Source organism: Phyllobates terribilis, unplaced genomic scaffold, assembly GCF_046119375.1.
Source record: "Phyllobates terribilis strain yellow unplaced genomic scaffold, ASM4611937v1 Scaffold_10__3_contigs__length_209671492, whole genome shotgun sequence".
Taxonomy (NCBI): Eukaryota; Metazoa; Chordata; class Amphibia; order Anura; family Dendrobatidae; genus Phyllobates; species Phyllobates terribilis.
The window spans coordinates 179,211,945-179,230,049 of record NW_027362770.1 but is presented as its reverse complement, the minus strand read 5'-3'; the positions used below and the strand labels follow the sequence as shown (position 1 = coordinate 179,230,049).

Genomic DNA, 18,105 nt, shown 5'->3' with positions numbered 1-18,105 from the left:
ATGATATATTATTTGTTAGTTGTGTTACATTGTTCTTGTCAAATTAGCATGGGGGTCATTTTGGCTGTTTTGGGGGTAATTCTAACTATCTTGGGGGGTCTGGTGCCTGCTATGATGGCACTGTTAGGTTTATAGAGAGAGTTGCAATGAAACAAATCTTGGTATCACACTGCAGTATATGCTTCAGCTCCTTATAGATCTATATATACCCGCTGACATTCTATTCATGTATCAGGTAGATAAGGATGAGCAACTATAAAGTTATATAGTAAATGGGAGCACTCACTTTTCCAGTGTAGAACAGCTCTTCTCTCTTTACGGTCCCATCGTCGATCTTCTTCTTAATCGCCCGCCCGACTTCTTTTTCATTGGCGTAGTAATAAGCCCCGTCTATGTGTCGAAAACCAACTTCTATGGCGACTTCCGTGGCCGATTCACTCTCAGCGACTGGGAACTGGAAGTAAAGATGAAAAAAATTTAGGAGTAGAGGAGCAAAAGGGAAAACATATAAAAAGGTGCAAAATGTGAGAGCGGGGAACAAGGAGACAATGTCCAACCCAAAGTATGCAGATGTGCAAGTATGTGTGCCCAAACCTTCTGCAATCAATAAAGATCAAATTCAGATGAATAACTTCATAATATATTTGTAGAAGGGTCAAAGTATACCTGATGTGATAAATTATATAATAATGGTTACCTGAGGCTGTCACTAGAGGGAGCCTCACAGCAGGAAGTAACCTGAGTGGGAGCTGTGTAAAACTGACTGCCAAGAGCTCCCTCTAATGGTGGCTGCATTATACAGTATAATACAGGATCAGTACAGGATCAGTACAGGATCAGTAATGTAATGTATGTACACAGTGACTGCACCAGCAGAATAGTGAGTGCAGCTCTGGAGTATAATACAGGATATAACTCAGGATCAGTAATGTAATGTATGTACACAGTGACTGCACCAGCAGAATAGTGAGTGCAGCTCTGGAGTATAATACAGGATGTAACTCAGGATCAGTAATGTAATGTATGTACATAGTGACTGCACCAGCAGAATAGTGAGTGCAGCTCTGGAGTATAATACAGGATGTAACTCAGGATCAGTAATGTAATGTATGTACACAGTGACTGCACCAGCAGAATAGTGAGTGCAGCTCTGGAGTATAATACAGGATGTAACTCAGGATCAGTAATGTAATGTATGTACACAGTGACTGCACCAGCAGAATAGTGAGTGCAGCTCTGGAGTATAATACAGGATGTAACTCAGGATCAGTAATGTAATGTATGTACACAGTGACTGCACCAGCAGAATAGTGAGTGCAGCTCTGGAGTATAATACAGGATGTAACTCAGGATCAGTAATGTAATGTATGTACACAGTGACTGCACCAGCAGAATAGTGAGTGCAGCTCTGGAATATAATACAGGATGTAACTCAGGATCAGTAATGTAATGTATGTACACAGTGACTGCACCAGCAGAATAGTGAGTGCAGCTCTGGAGTATAATACAGGATGTAACTCAGGATTAGTAATGTAATGTATGTACACAGTGACTGCACCAGCAGAATAGTGAGTGCAGCTCTGGAGTATAATACAGGATGTAACTCAGGATCAGTAATGTAATGTATGTACACAGTGACTACACCAGCAGAATAGTGAGTGCAGCTCTGGAGTATAATACAGGATGTAACTCAGGATCAGTAATGTAATGTATGTACACAGTGACTGCACCAGCAGAATAGTGAGTGCAGCTCTGGAGTATAATACAGGATGTAACTCAGGATCAGTAATGTAATGTATGTTCACAGTGACTGCACCAGCAGAATAGTGAGTGCAGCTCTGGAGTATAATACAGGATGTAACTCAGGATCAGTAATGTAATCTATGTACACAGTGACTGCACCAGCAGAATTGTGAGTGCAGCTCTGGAGTATAATACAGGATGTAACTCAGGATCAGTAATGTAATGTATGTATACAGTGACTGCACCAGCAGAATAGTGAGTGCAGCTCTGGAGTATAATACAGGATGTAACTCAGGATCAGTAATGTAATGTATGTACACAGTGACTGCACCAGCAGAATAGTGAGTGCAGCTCTGGAGTATAATACAGGATGTATCTCAGGATCAGTAATGTAATGTATGTGCACAGTGACTGCACCAGCAGAATAGTGAGTGCTGCTCTGGAGTATAATACAGGATGTAACTCAGGATCAGTAATGTAATGTATGTACACAGTGACTGCACCAGCAGAATAGTGAGTGCAGCTCTGGAATATAATACAGGATGTAACTCAGGATCAGTAATGTAATGTATGTACACAGTGACTGCACCAGCAGAATAGTGAGTGCAGCTCTGGAGTATAATACAGGATGTAACTCAGGATTAGTAATGTAATGTATGTACACAGTGACTGCACCAGCAGAATAGTGAGTGCAGCTCTGGAGTATAATACAGGATGTAACTCAGGATCAGTAATGTAATGTATGTACACAGTGACTACACCAGCAGAATAGTGAGTGCAGCTCTGGAGTATAATACAGGATGTAACTCAGGATCAGTAATGTAATGTATGTACACAGTGACTGCACCAGCAGAATAGTGAGTGCAGCTCTGGAGTATAATACAGGATGTAACTCAGGATCAGTAATGTAATGTATGTTCACAGTGACTGCACCAGCAGAATAGTGAGTGCAGCTCTGGAGTATAATACAGGATGTAACTCAGGATCAGTAATGTAATCTATGTACACAGTGACTGCACCAGCAGAATTGTGAGTGCAGCTCTGGAGTATAATACAGGATGTAACTCAGGATCAGTAATGTAATGTATGTATACAGTGACTGCACCAGCAGAATAGTGAGTGCAGCTCTGGAGTATAATACAGGATGTAACTCAGGATCAGTAATGTAATGTATGTACACAGTGACTGCACCAGCAGAATAGTGAGTGCAGCTCTGGAGTATAATACAGGATGTATCTCAGGATCAGTAATGTAATGTATGTGCACAGTGACTGCACCAGCAGAATAGTGAGTGCTGCTCTGGAGTATAATACAGGATGTATCTCAGGATCAGTAATGTAATGTATGTGCAGAGTGACTGCACCAGCAGAATAGTGAGTGCTGCTCTGGAGTATAATACAGGATGTATCTCAGGATCAGTAATGTAATGTATGTGCACAGTGACTGCACCAGCAGAATAGTGAGTGCTGCTCTGGAGTATAATACAGGATGTATCTCAGGATCAGTAATGTAATGTATATACACAGTGACTGCACCAGCAGAATAGTGAGTGCTGCTCTGGAGTATAATACAGGATGTATCTCAGGATCAGTAATGTAATGTATGTGCACAGTGACTGCACCAGCAGAATAGTGAGTGCTGCTCTGGAGTATAATACAGGATGTATCTCAGGATCAGTAATGTAATGTATGTACACAGTGACTGCACCAGCAGAATAGTGAGCGCAGCTCTGGGGTATAATACAGGATGTAACTCAGGATCAGTAATGTAATGTATGTGCACAGTGACTCCGCTGTCTTTGTGGATTTTATATAAAATGAGGTTGAATGGTGGACTTAATTCATAGCATTATAAAATTCTTTGGAATGTTATCGCCATCTAGTGTCAGACTTGGTGTACCTCAACTATGAGCACCCGTACAACCATGAAGAAACCAATTGGTATAAAGTGTTTGTACTTTTTAGAAACATCTTATATTTGGTGATATTTATGCTGAAGGTTCAGTCGCTCCTGGTGTTAGATTGTAATTAATTAGTAAAAATATGAAAGATGCAGCAGGTATGGGATTTTTTGACTTGAAATCCATTAGAAATTTTTCATGAATTGTGTCCATACGCGGAGTATATATGGGGCATACAGGTGGAGAATACAATATAAGGAGCACAGTGAGCAATATTAACAAAGAAGGAGAAATAAAAGACGCCCCCTACAGCAGCGCAAGTCTTATAGTTTAGAGCATCTGATAATCTGGGACTTTGTACTGAGAGTGATGACGGCACATTAGTGAACTTGTACTGATCATTACTATCCAGTCATCAAGTTAGACAGCCACGGTGGGAGAGGTCGTGACCGCGACCGGGCCCATGCAGGTGAGGGGCCGCCGACACCAGGACAAGCTTCAACTGGATGTGCTTCGGTGGACGAACATTCAGCTGAAATGCTTTGCAGCGCAGAGACCCATCAGGTCTGTGAACGACAATACACGCTGCCGGCCAATCAGAGGCCAGCAGCTGACATCGGCGTGCACGTGACTGGGGCACATGGCAGTGACATCATAAGCTCCCGTCGCTTGCACGCTGAAGTCAGCAGCTTCAGAAGAGGACGCTGCGCGGCGGGTGAGCCGAGGGAAGGTGAGTATAATGGTTTATTTTTTTCTATGCATTAAAGAACAGCGGCAGAACGGGGGACATACACCAGGATGTGGAACATATTTACCAGGATGGGGATTATATATACCAGGATGGGGGTTATATATACCAGGATGGAGGTTATATATACCAGGATGGGGGTTATATATACCAGGATGGAGGTTATATATACCAGGATGGGGGTTATATATACCAGGATGGGGGTTATATATACCAGAATGGAGGTTATATATACCAGGATGGGGGTTGTATATACCAGGATGGGTGTCACACTGTGACCTTAAGAATGCCAGGGAGTAGGGACCCTATGCTGTCCCTTAATCTAGTGAAGCCCTTGTGAGGAGCGCGCCACAGACTTTTTCCAGCACGGAGCACCGGTACGTCGATCTTATTGTTATGTTTATTAGAGATTTGCTTGCTTTTCAGTTAAGTGCATTAATTTCACCTGGAAAGTGTTCAGCTTCAGGAACAATGTTTCCATTCAGTGACAGTAAGCAGAGGAAGACAGAAGACGTGCGGGCTGGATCTCATGTATACATAAGACCTACATTAGCATTTCTGTCCTGCATCTGGTGGGGGCATGTGTGTCTTTGTTCCTCTCTGCAGGAGGCATCCTTAATACACAAGCCTGCTGACAGGCTGGAGACTGGGCTTCTGGAACCTTCTTCATTCTTTGAACTAAAAGCAAATGTTTTAAGGGGAGGGTGTGAATACTTCTGCCCAATCCAGGGGGCTGATTCCAGGAAAGGGAGAACAATAAGCCACATGTTTAGTGAGGCAGTTGGTGCAGTGACGAGAGGTGCAAGAATCTGTTGGTGAGGTCCTGGTGCCCCTGTATGGATGACCTATGGAGATTGGAGATCGGTTGCCGGCTGGATCTTGATACACGTGCTATGGTCGTGATATCTATTGTTTGGATGTGACGAACTATCTTAAGGACTGTTGTTGCCAGCTAGAGCTTGATACATGTGCTACCTTCGTGATATCAATCGTCTGGATGTGAGGAACTATCTTAATGATTGTTGGTGCCAGCTGGAGTGGGAGGCATGTGCTACAGTTCTGATATGGAGCATGGACTGTGAATAAAGACTATACTGGTGGTAGATACAAAAGCTGTGGGCCAACCAAAAGTTGAGAGACAGTGGGTATCGCCTGGTACGGGAGCAGTGAATTATTGGTCCCTGGATGGGATCTTGTGAACTGGGGACATTCCATTGTGACCTTCTACCTGGAATTCCTGTAAGACCATGGATTTAAGGAATAAAAATAGTTGCATTGTTAACCTGCCTAGGTGATTATTACAACCCACAACCTCAGATCTTCACAGCCCTAGTCAATCCCTAACCCCAGCGTTACCCCTGAAGGTGGAGATGCCTGGGTCTTCTACCACTCTGTGCTCTCACGAAATCCTATGCTGCTCCCACCCTTCCCTCAGGGAGGAAAGAGAAAGGAGTAAAATAGGGTAACACCGGCTGGACAGACAGGGGAAATCCAAGGCACAATCAAACGACAGACACACAGGTTAAAATATAAAGGGAAAAAGGGTGCACAGTAAAGAGGTAGAAAAGCAACACGAAAGAACGCCAAAAGGGGAATGTAGAGGTGTTCACAACAAACCACAGACAACAATCTCAAGACAAGAGTGACTTCTCCAGAACACTTTCTCCAATGACACCAAGAACAGAGTGAGGATTTTGTTGCTGACATGGAGGAAAGCCAGATACAGGTTTATATAATGGAAGGGTGTGGTTCCAATAAGCAGCTCAGCTAATAGACCATGAGGAACTCTAAACCCTTTCCATGCCACAAGAAACCTGTTAACTCATGATTGGCAGTGTAGATTAAAAGAGGACCTTAAAGAGGACCTCCCAGCTAAGTGCCTCTCATGTAACCTCCAAACTAGGTGCCAAAGACTGTAACCAGTACGTTTTTTGTTCCATCTGGATTAAAGATAAATTATTTCCCCAGACTGTGTCATCTTCACACAGGATAATGTATATTATATTCATACAGGACACTTAAAAACCAGGACCCCCAGATCCTCATACAATCTGTTAGATTTCATAAATGCCAGATTAAATAAAGTTCACAGCACTGGTTGGAATTTGTGGCATTAGATTTACTTTTATTGGAGTCATCCAGATGTTTAATGTAAGATAATTGTTAATTATTAATGCTGACTAGATGGTGGCCCGATTCTAACGCATCGGGTATTCTAGAATATGTATGCGGCCGACCGGGAGCAATCAGCAGAGCGTGGTTTAAATTTGGCGGCAATATCGGTGATTGGTTGCGGCTGGCAGCCGCGACCAATCAGCAGGGCGTTGTTTAAATTTGGCCCCAATCTTGCTGATTGGTCGCAGCCGGCCGGCGACCGCGACCATACAGCAGAGCGGTGCTTAAATTTGGCGCGACCAATCAGTGAACCGTATTACTGAGGACCGGGCAGCGGCGCCGTCCCTCCCTTCACACTTGCCGTCGGGAGATCAGCGGTGCCGCCCGTCGGGGTACTTGTGCTGCCAGCAGCGGGGAGATGAATGGCTAGCGCCGCTCATCTCCCGGCTGCATCGCCGCTGACCTCCGTCCTGCAGATGAGCCGCTAACGGCCGCCATCTTTTTCTCAAATCCTGCGTCGCTGATTGACCGCGGCCGGACCAATCAGCGACGCGGAATTTCCTGGACAGAAAGACAGACAGACAGACGAGATAAGACGATTATATATATAGACTAGATGGTGGCCCGATTCTAACTCATCGGGTATTCTAGCATATGTCTCCCGACCCTCCCTTATAATGCCCCATGCAGGAAGTCACATCCCCCCTATATAATACCCCATGCATATAATACCCCATGCAGGATGTCACATCCCCCGTATATAATACCTCATGCATATAATACCCCATGCAGGATGTCACATCCCCCCCATGCAGGTCCCCTATGGCCCCATAAAAAAAAAAAAAAAAATCCAATACTCACCTCACTGCTTCTCTGGACTCCAGCATAGCCGGCATATTCTCGCTGTGCGCTGTGACCGCTCAGGAGAGAGCGTGGTGTAAAGACGTCACCCTCTGACCTGAGACGTCACAGAGCTGCAGCGGAAGACACAGGAGCTGCTGCGCAGGCACGGGGAGGGGTAAGTATGACGCCGGGTGCCGGGGTCCTGATCGAGCGGGGGGAGGGACAGGAGGAGAGGGGAGGGGAGAGGAGAGGAGGGGAAAGGAGGGGAGGGGAGTCACACTTGTCCTCGGGAAATAAGCTGCCGTAGCCGCTGATCTTCCGACGATAGCCGCATGTAGGTCAGCGGCGCCTGCGGTCGGAGGACTTATGCTGCGAGCAGCCGGCTGCATCTCCCGGCTGCATCGCCGCTGACCTCTGTGCCACACATGAGCGGCTAATGGCCGCCATGTTTTTCTGAAATGCCGCATCGCTGATTGGCCGCGGCCGGACCAATCAGCGACCTGGGATTTCTAGGACAGACCGACAGAAAGACAGACAGACAGACAGAAAGACAGACAGACAGACAGACAGACAGACGGGATAAGACAATTATATAGATAGACTAGATGGTGGCCCGATTCTAACGCATCGGGTATTCTAAAATATGTATGCGGCAGACCAGGCGCAATCAGCAGAGCTGTGTTTAAATTTGGCGCCAAAATCACTGATTGGTCGCGGCCGGCAATCGCGACCAATCAGCAAAGCGGTGTTGAAATTTGGCGACTATATCGCTGATTGGTCACGGCCGGCAGTCGCGACTAATCAGCAGAGCGGGGTTTAAATTTTGCGCCAATAATGCTGATTGGTCGCGGCCAGCGAACGTGACCAATCAGCAGAGCGGGGTTTAAATTTTGCGCCAATAATGCTGATTGGTTGCGGCCGGCGGTCGCGACCAATCAGCAAAGCGGTGTTTAAATTTGGCGCCAATAATGGTGATTGGTCACAGCCGCGACCATTCAGCAGAGCGGTGTTTAAATTTGGCGGCAATAATGCTGATTAGTCGCGGCCGGCAATTTGACGCCAACAATGCTGATTAGTCGCGGCCGGCAACCACGACCAATCAGCAGAGCGGGGTTTAAATTTGGCGCCAAAATCGCTGATTGGTGGCGGCCGGCGGTCGTGACCAATCAGCAGAGCGGAGTTTAAATTTGGCGCCAATACTGCTGATTGGTCGCGGCTGGCAACCGCGACTAATCAGCAGAGCGGTGTTTAAATTTGGCGCCAATAATGTTGATTAGTCACGGTTGGCAACCGCGACCAATCAGCAGAGCGGGGTTTAAATTTGGCGCCAATACTGCTGATTGGTCACAGCCGGCAACCGCGACCAGTCAGCAGAGCGTTGTTTAAATTTGGCACCAATCTCGCTGAATGGACGCGTCTGGCGTCCGCGACCAATCAGCACAGCAGTGTTTAAATGTGGCGGCAAGATCGGTGATTGGTCGCGGCTGCTATTTAAATGTGGCGCCCAAATCGGTGATTGGTCGCGGGCAGCGGCCGCGACCAATCAGCAGAGCGGTGTTTAACTTTAGCGCCAAGAACACTGATTGGTCGTGTGCGGAGAGCGCGACCAATCAGCGAATCGTATTGGTGAGGAGCGGGGAGCGGAATCGTATTAGTGAGGACCGGGGAGCGCGGCTGCCTGTGCGGCTACTTCCGCTGCGAGAACCCGGGAGATGAGCGGGCGCTCCCAGCAGAAGTATCCCGACCCGCAGCGCCGCTCCCCGGTCCTCCCTTGACACCCTAGCCGCTGATGTCCCCACAGTATCCGCATGGTGTTACTAAGGTCCGGACATTTGTGTTAAAAATCGCTGATTGGTCGCAGGCGCTGCCCGCGACCAATCACCGATTTGGGTGCCAAATTTAAATATCGGCCGCGACCAATCACCGATCTTGGCTCCACTTTTAAACACCGCTGTGCTGATTGGTCGCCGACGCTGGGCGCGACCAATCACCGATTTTGGCGCCGCATTTAAATAGCATCCGCGACCAATCAGTACAGCGGTGTTTAAATGTGGAGCCAAGATCGGTGATTGGTCGCGGCCGATATTTAAATTTGGCACCCAAATCGGTGATTGGTCGCGGGCATAGTCCGCGACCAATCAGCACAATAGTGTTAAACTTTTGCGGCAAGATCAGTGATTGCTCGCGGGCCAAGACCGCGACCAATCACCGATTTGTGTGGCACATTTAAATAGCGGCCGCGACCAATTGGATGTCAGCGCCGCTCCCCGGTCCTCCCTTCACACGCTAGCCGCATGGATGTCAGCGCCGCTCCCCGGTCCTCCCTTCACACCCTAGCCACTGATGTCCCCACAGTATCCGCATGGTGTTACAAAGGTCCGGACATTTGTGTTAAAAATCGCTGATTGGTCGCCAACGCTGGGCGCGACAAAATCACCGATTTTGGCGCCACATTTAAATAGCGTCGGCGACCAATCAGCGATTTTTAACACAAATGTCCGGACCTTTGTAACACCATGCGGATACTGTGGGGACATCAGCGGCTAGGGTGTGAAGGGAGAGCCGGGGAGCGGCGCTGTGGGTCGGGATACTTCTGCTGGGAGCGCCCGCTCATGTCCCGGGTTCTCGCAGCGGAAGTATCCGCACAGGCAGCGCCGCTGACCTCCATGCGGCTAGGGTGTGAAGGGAGGACCGGGGAGCGGCGCTGACATCCAATTGGTCACGGACGCTATTTAAATGTGCCGCACAAATCGGTGATTGGTCGCGGTGTTGGCCCGCGACCAATCACTGATCTTGCCGCAAAAGTTAAACACTACTGTGCTGATTGGTCGCGGACGCTGCCCGCGACCAATCACCGATTTGGGCGCCAAATTTAAATATCGGCCGCGTCAATCACCGATCTTGGCTCCACATTTAAACACCGCTGTACTGATTGGTCGCGGACGCTATTTAAATGTGGCGACAAAATCGGTGATTGGTCGCGGCCAGCGTCGGCGACCAATCAGCACAGCGGGGTTTAAATGTGGAGCCAAGATCGGTGATTGGTCGCGGCCGATATTTAAATTTGGCGCCCAAATCGGTGATTGGTCGCGGGCAGCGTCCGCGACCGATCAGCACAGTAGCGTTTAACTTTTGCGGTAAGATCAGTGATTGGTCGGGTCCGAAGACCGCGACCAATCATCGAATCGTCTTGGTGAGGACCGGGGAGCGGCGCTGCCTGTGCGGGTACTTCCGCAGCGAGGTCAGCGACGCCGGCGGTCCTTCCGCTGCTACTGGCCGGGAGATGAGCGCCTCGCACCGGTTATCTCCCGGCTGCATCTCCGTCCCGCAGATGGGTCCGGCGGTCGAGGTCCTTCTGCTGGTACTGGCCGGGAGATGAGCGCCTCGCGGCGTTCATCTCCCGGCTGCATCGCCGCTGAGCTCCGTTCCGCAGATGAGCCGCTAACGGCCGCCATCTTTTTTCAGAAATCCCGCGGCGCTGATTGGCCGCTGACGGATCAATGAGCGACGCGGGATTTCCAGGACAGACAGACAGACAGACAGACAGAAAGACAGACGGGATAGGACAATTATATAGTAGATTATTGAAAATAGAGACAGCTATGTTGCCCCCATATCAGAACCAGCCACAGTACCCCTAAAACAAAGCCAGTCATAGTTCCTCCATAATGTAGCCAATAAACAAAAAGAGACAGAGTGCCTCCATAACAGAACCAATCTTAGTAAGCCTATACCAGAACCAGAGCCACAGTGCCCCCATAGCAGCACTATCTGCAGTGCCCGCGTAGAATTACCATAGTGCTTCCATAACATACCCAATGAATAACAAAAACAGAGTACCCCATAACAGTACCAGCCCTAATGTCCTTGTAGCAAAAACAGTCCTATTGCCTCCATAACATAACTAACAATTAACAGAAAGAGAGAGTACCCCCAAAACAGAGCCAGCCACCATGCCCCCATAACACAACACAATCCATGCCATTAATGGGATAATGGGAACACGTCAAAGACGTTACAACAGCATTAAAATGTCAAATACCCTATAGTCCAAAGTGCCCCAGACATCTGAGAGTCTACAGTACCAGAAGACCCAGGGGATAAAGGTGGGAGAAGTATACAGCTGCGAAAAGTAAATGTACCCACATCACATGTAGATCTGTCCCGTAGCTACATGAGCAATTCCATAAACACCTGTAATTGGGAGATTCCCATTAAACCCATTCCCATTTATGTCTTTGTGACGTCCTATAATACTCACATATTCAGGTGCATAGGTCCCGAACCCAAGCATTGGGATCCGGTTTCCATCATTCATGAAGAGTGATTCTGCTGCCATAGTCGGAGGCCTGGAGAGCAATGTATGTGAGGGTGGAGTGCAGCGTGCGTGATATATCATGAGCTCTTCCCATAGCTGGAGGCTTGAAGTTGCTCTATGGGTGCCAAAAAGGGAAAGACACTGGGTGTGACCTTGCACCTGGTGATCTTTTTATGTTGAAAGTGCAAACCAAGACAGATTTGGTAAAACCAAATAATAAATCAAATAGTAAATAATAATAAAATCTGACCGAATCAAAAGTGAAAAGTTTATCATTCTCTAAGATTCCCCAGAACCATCATGTGGCCGCGTGAGGCCAAACACAAGCCTCGGAAGAACCAAAGATCGGCGTGGAGGTCCCAGGGTGATGTGCAGAAGCGTTGTAAGGATAGTTGAGTGTCGAGGACAGGTGAGTGTAATGTATTTTATTCATCTAACTCCTTCCTTGCCTACAAAAGAAATTAAAGAATTGAATCCCAAAAATTTGCCAGAATCTGATATTTTTGGAACATTCCTAACATATTTGTTAGGCGAAAAAGTTTTGATGAATCAGGGCCAATATTTTTCCATTGTGCGGAATATAGCAGCATATGTTACTATCTTGGGTAGACTTCTTCCCATAGTCATCCCATATTTAAGAAGTGAATATCATCTGCCATTACATTTATTGGATTGCTTCCATCATGCACTTCTGGACTTGGTCGTTGTCTTGCTGATATATGTGTCATACCCAGGTACTCAGGCTTGGACTAGCCCATAGGAGAACATGACTGTGTACGGCCAACCCGGGTTCCTTCATTCATCATGCCCCCTTCCCTTTTCCACGCATTCACGTTCCTTAACAAATAAACACACTGCACCAGTAATTTCTCTTTGGATAAATTTGGCCACAGCGGCCATTTTATTAACAAACAACAACATTAACATATAAACATTATTATAAATTAAGTAAGAAGAGAGGGTTCTTGGAGTTAAAATAGATCTGGCATAAACTATACAGAACTCGAACCACCATGTTACCCTCAGCCGTTCATCACCAGCTCAAAGGCACCAAAAGCTCCCGGGGTAAAACCCCGTCCAGAGCCCAAAAACCAAATGCCAGATCACCCCTCTTAATCAAGCCACTGCCTGTAATTTTCCAATATTCTTTCCACCGACACTTCTGTGCCAACTCCAAGAACCCCACCCCCCGCCAAGCCACTGTGACAAAACCTCTTAAAACTTTATATATATTTTTACTATAACCCATCATAATACCCGTATCGATTACACCTTTATTTCCTCCTCTATAAAAAACCACCCTTTCACCATTAAATTCAAAAGAAACCAACAGAAAAGAGGGGTGGGTGGGAACTTTCCCCAATGACTTCCTCTTCTGGACTGACCGTTTTCCCGCACTTTTCCCTGTTATACCCCCCCCTTCCCCCAAATGCCCGCCCCTCCAACATACACCCAATCCCTATCTTTGGAATTCAAAATTGCACCCTCCTGGCCCATCCCGGTCATGTGGGGCTTCCACCTAGGTTCCCTTGCTTCCAGCCCCCGTCTGGAGAATCTTCCGGTGGGCCCCTGTGCAGGAGTGGACCACCATCCGCGGTACTTGGCCCTGGAGTTGGTTACTGGTGGACCCTCGGCACCCCAGTCCGACACTGCAGGTACTCCTTGACCAGTGTTACGGAGGCGATATGGATCAGATAAAAATAAAAACTGATATCACGGGACACTTGGCAGCATCTCCTCCGCGAGTAGGTTATTAAATTAGCAAAGAGTCGACAGTTCCAGGAAAAACAAACTTTCTCTTTGTATTTTTATCACTAGCAAAGAGGTGAGAATGTAATTGCCCCTAAGGTAGTCATTACGTTTCTAGCATCACATGGCACAATTGAAATGCATTATTTCCATGCCAAACCTAAATAACACCAGCCATGGACGTAACTGTGGTTGAGGACATAATCGCTTCTGTGGTTCCAAGACGCAAGATCTTCAGTCTTACGAAACCACAGAAATGTGAAATCCACCCAAATTATGGATATATCATAGTCGCGTTTAGTGTGTCTTGGGTGGTAAAAGTATGCTCGGAAATATGGTGGTCATATTATTCCACTGTGGGAAAAGTAAAATTTTGTCCTGCACCCATCTTTCCTTGCATTCAATCATCCATTCTCCTCTCACCTGACCATGAGGTTGGATGAGACTCTTTATAATATACTAGATGGTGGCCCGATTCTAACGCATCGGGTATTCTAGAATAGGTATGCGGCCGACCGGGCGCAATTAGCAGAGCGGTGTTTAAATTTGGCGCCAAAATCGCTGATTGGTCGCGTTCGGCAACCGCGACCAATCAGCAAAGCGGTGTTTAAATTTGGCGGCAATATCGGTGATTGGTCGCTTATAGGACAATAAGGCCTATAATTTTCTTTCCAGCAGGGGTCCGAGATACCCAGACACAGACCTTTCGTCCACCGACACTGATTTATCGGAGTCGGAGGTCAGATCTAAATCACACCGAGGTTGACAGAAGGGGAGAGGGGGTGGACGGGGTCGCGGTAGTAACAATAGCAACAGGAGATCCCCCCCTAGGACTCATTTTTTAGAGGAGGGTTACCCATTGCGCAACCGCCTCAACCTGGGCAACCCCACACTGACATAATGAACCCCCAGATTATTAACTTATCCGCTAGAAGCCTCAGCTCTCCAGAATTGGAGGTCTTGAGTAAGGGTCTGACCTTTGTACCGACAACAGACTTCAACTCTTTTGATGCCATCAAGGATGGAAATCTTTTTGTGCGCAAGCTGAAGTGGCGAAAGCACTTCATTAAGAACGATAGATATGCCTGTGCTGAACTGGGGGTACGTGATGAACTCTTGCCCGATATTAGGACCCTCTTTCACCTTAGTGATCCCGACCCCAATTTGGAAGGCAAGGGCCCGTTTACTGAGCTCAAATTGAAGAGTACAAAAATGCCACCCCCACAGACTGATCTGGGGCCAATTGATGTGTTTCTGAGTATGGTAACCAAGGATTTGAGAGGCCTTGAGAACCATGCAGGAGGGACCAGGCATAACCTTACGCGTCGCGAGATACAGGCACTGGTGTCTTTGGAAAATGATCATTCTACTACCATTAAACCGTCAGACAAAGGCGGTAATGTGGTAATCATGGACACCGGTGACTATCACTCGATGTGCAGTGTAATATTGAACGCCACTGAATGCTACCACATGTTAAACAGGGATCCCACTAAGGGATTTTCCCAACAGCTGGAGGAAGTGGCTAACGGGGCTCTAAATGACGGTGTCCTGAATAAACAAGAGAGGGATTTCATTTGCCCGGTCCATCCAGTAATGGCTACTTTTTATAGCTTGCCAAAGGTGCATAAGGGCCTGAATCCACTCAAAGGACGCCCAATCGTATCTGGGGTGAATAATCTAACCCAAAATCTGGGAATATACCTTGAGAAGGTACTCAAACCTTTTGTCCTAAGCCTTAATTCATTTATTGGCGACACCAATGACTTGCTCCGTAAATTAGAAAGTATAACTGTGGACAAGGACGTGACCTTAGCTAGTATTGATGTTGAGTCATTGTACTCCTCAATACCTCACGACAGGGGTTTGGAAGCGATACGGTTCTTCCTCAGTGGGAGGGGCAAGCAATTTGAGAGACATAACCACTTTGTGATGGAGGCCCTTCAGTTCTGCCTGACAAAAAATGTGTTCCTCTTCGGCGGGAAGTATTTCCACCAGCTCAGGGGCACTGCGATGGGGAGCCCCTGTGCCCCATCGTATGCTAATCTGTACCTGGGCTGGTGGGAAGAAACTGTCGTGTTTAGTGATATTCCTATGGTGGGTGGTGAAAACATCCTGTTGTGGGTTCGATACATTGACGACGTCCTAGTGTTGTGGAAAGGGGACAAAAAATCCTTCGGGGATCTCGTCGATAGATTAAACCACAACGATCTCAACCTACATTTTACTTTTGAGTTGGGTCCTCATGAGCTGCCCTTCCTCGATATCCTCATCCGGATAGGTATGGATGGTGAGATAGTAACAAGTACTTATAGGAAGACAACTGCTTCGAATTCCCTTCTTAGGTGGGAAAGCAACCACCCTGTCCTCCTTAAGAAGGGTATACCAAAGGGGCAGTTCATGAGGATCCGTAGAAACTGCTCGGATGAGGTCACTTTTAGAAATCAGGCCAGTGACCTCTGTCGGCGTTTTTACGAGAGGGGTTACCCTAGGAGGGTGGTGGCCGAGGCTTATGGTGAAGTTCTGGCTAGTGACCGCACCTCCCTACTACACCCACCCCCCAAACCGAGCAAAGATAGTGCTCCATGTAGACTTATTACTACCTTTTCTAATCAGGCACATACAGTTCGTGAGATATTACACAAACATTGGCCGATCCTCCAAATGGATGAAGACATTGGTGATGTGGTCGATTCAAGACCCATGATTACCTATAAAAGGGGCAGATCCCTTAGGGACAGACTGGTCCACAGCCACTACACGGGTCATCTGGGAAACAATTGGTTAAGAAGTTCTATCAGCGGTAGTTTCAGATGTAGTGGATGTGTATCATGTAAGGTTATGATACAAGGAAAGGACTTTAGAAGCAATGTCACCGGAGAAACCTTTGTCGTCAAACATTTTATCAATTGCAGATCTAAGGGGATAATCTATATGGCCATTTGTGTGTGCGGGGTGGAATATGTGGGGAAAACTAGGAGAGAACTAAGAAGAAGAGTGGGGGAACACCTACGGGACATAGCCTTGAAAAGAGACACCCCCCTGGCGAGACATGTGAACAATGTGCATCCTAACGACACAAACGTGATACGATTCATGGGAATTGATAAAGTGATTGCCCCGCCAAGAGGGGGTGACTGGGACAAATTGATTCTCCAAAGGGAGACCAAGTGGATCTTTAGATTGCAAACAATGGCCCCTCAGGGCCTAAATGAACAGTTGTCCTACCGGTCCTTCTTATGAGTAAAGGGCGAACTAGGGCAAGGAGAGTAGGGACAGCCGCCGCGGAGTGGGGGCGCCACTTGCGCAGGTTTTAGGGTGCCAACCTCCACTGACAGGTAGGGACAGTCCTGTTTAGTTCATCAATAGGGCTATGTAGTCCCCTTTGCTGTCTCTACTCCCCTTGGTGTATTCACTGGGTTGATGTTGATTTTTTGCTCAATATCTGCCCCGGTGTTATGCCCCTTCATCCACTCTCCCTCTTCTTGTCTTTCTTGTTCTGGAGGTGCGGTCCTCCCCAGTTTTCTCCCTATTTGTACAAATTACCTCTCTCTCCTTTTTGGGCTTTATGTGTGCGAGTTTGTCCTCTGTTTCATTACCACTGATCTGACTTGACCCGTGAAGTATCTCCAGTCTCTTTACCATTGGGGTATGTCTAGAGTGGTCATTGTAGACTGCGCGGCATATGGTATGTGATTGGAGGAGTGTCATATATTATATTGTTGTCTCTTTTTATCTGACACTCCTCCTTGTGTGTGGGGGGGATTCTGGGTGGGTGGGAGTTCTTTTTACCACCCACCGCGGTGTGCTATGTGTGGGCACACTGTGTTTATTCCCCCTATTTCGTCTTCTCCTGGTCTGTGCACTGGCTTCCTGTGGGACGCGCGGGCCGGAAGTGACGTTTGCGTGTCACGGCCGGCTCCTGCGTTCCACATACCGGATGCCGCCTGGCCGGAAGTGACGTTTGTATGTCACGGCCGGCTCCTGCGTCCCACATACCGGAAGCCGTCAGGCTGGAACCGGAAATGACGCGCCCGTTTGTCAGCCCGGGCATATCAAAAAGGAGGACCTATCTGCCTGTTATCGGCACTGTCTAATGGATAAGCTGAGCGTTTGATGCCAGCTTCTATACTGCATGACACCCTCTTCTCCCCTGATGATTAGCTGAGGCAATGAAACGCGTTGGGAGCGGTGTGCTGTGAGTTGCTGGAGGCTGAATAAGGTTTTGGATGCCCCATCACATGGAGCTGTTTTAAAGCCAGAGAGCAAGAACCAACATTCTATCCGGTGAGGTCGTTCCATCACATATTTTATAGGTGTTTAAAGGCTCACCATCAATTGTGTAAATGTATTAAGGTTCTTGTGGCTTGAGACATGATATGTTTGAGACACTGTCTTGAGAGCTCCGTTACTATATTCCCGCCATTCTCTGTGTGATGTTACAGGTAGACTATGTGGGTATCACATACGGCTATATTCCTGGACATAATGAGCTATTGATTGTTAGGGTCACTCACTATCACAGACAGGCTTATACTTGTTTTTAGGTCCTTCGGACTTGTATATTACTTTTTTATTTAGTTGCAATAAATGTTAAGTTTTAACTCTTTGTAGTACTACACTCGCTTTAAATACTTATTTTCCTTGTGTGGTTTTTTTGAACCCCTATTGCTATACCTCGTGTTTAAA

The 18,105-nt window shown here is 47.3% G+C and overlaps 2 protein-coding genes across 2 annotated transcripts in view; one reads left to right on the top strand and one right to left on the bottom strand.

The window, feature by feature from the left end:
* Positions 1 to 11,765, bottom strand: part of LOC141164733 (aldo-keto reductase family 1 member C1-like) — a 36,490-nt gene extending 24,725 nt beyond the window's left edge. The window contains exons 1-2 of the mRNA XM_073650242.1: positions 11,611 to 11,765; positions 287 to 454 (exon numbers count right to left, since the gene is read on the bottom strand). Coding sequence (XP_073506343.1) covers positions 287 to 454; positions 11,611 to 11,748 — 306 coding nt within the window. The 5' untranslated portion in view covers positions 11,749 to 11,765. The remainder of the gene's footprint in view (positions 1 to 286; positions 455 to 11,610) is intronic.
* LOC141164734 (rho crystallin-like) overlaps positions 4,015 to 18,105 on the top strand; it is a 55,369-nt gene continuing 41,278 nt past the window's right edge. Inside the window, exons 1-2 of the mRNA XM_073650244.1 lie at positions 4,015 to 4,112; positions 11,952 to 12,076. Of these exons, the coding sequence (XP_073506345.1) occupies positions 12,035 to 12,076 (42 nt within the window). The 5' untranslated portion in view covers positions 4,015 to 4,112; positions 11,952 to 12,034. The remainder of the gene's footprint in view (positions 4,113 to 11,951; positions 12,077 to 18,105) is intronic.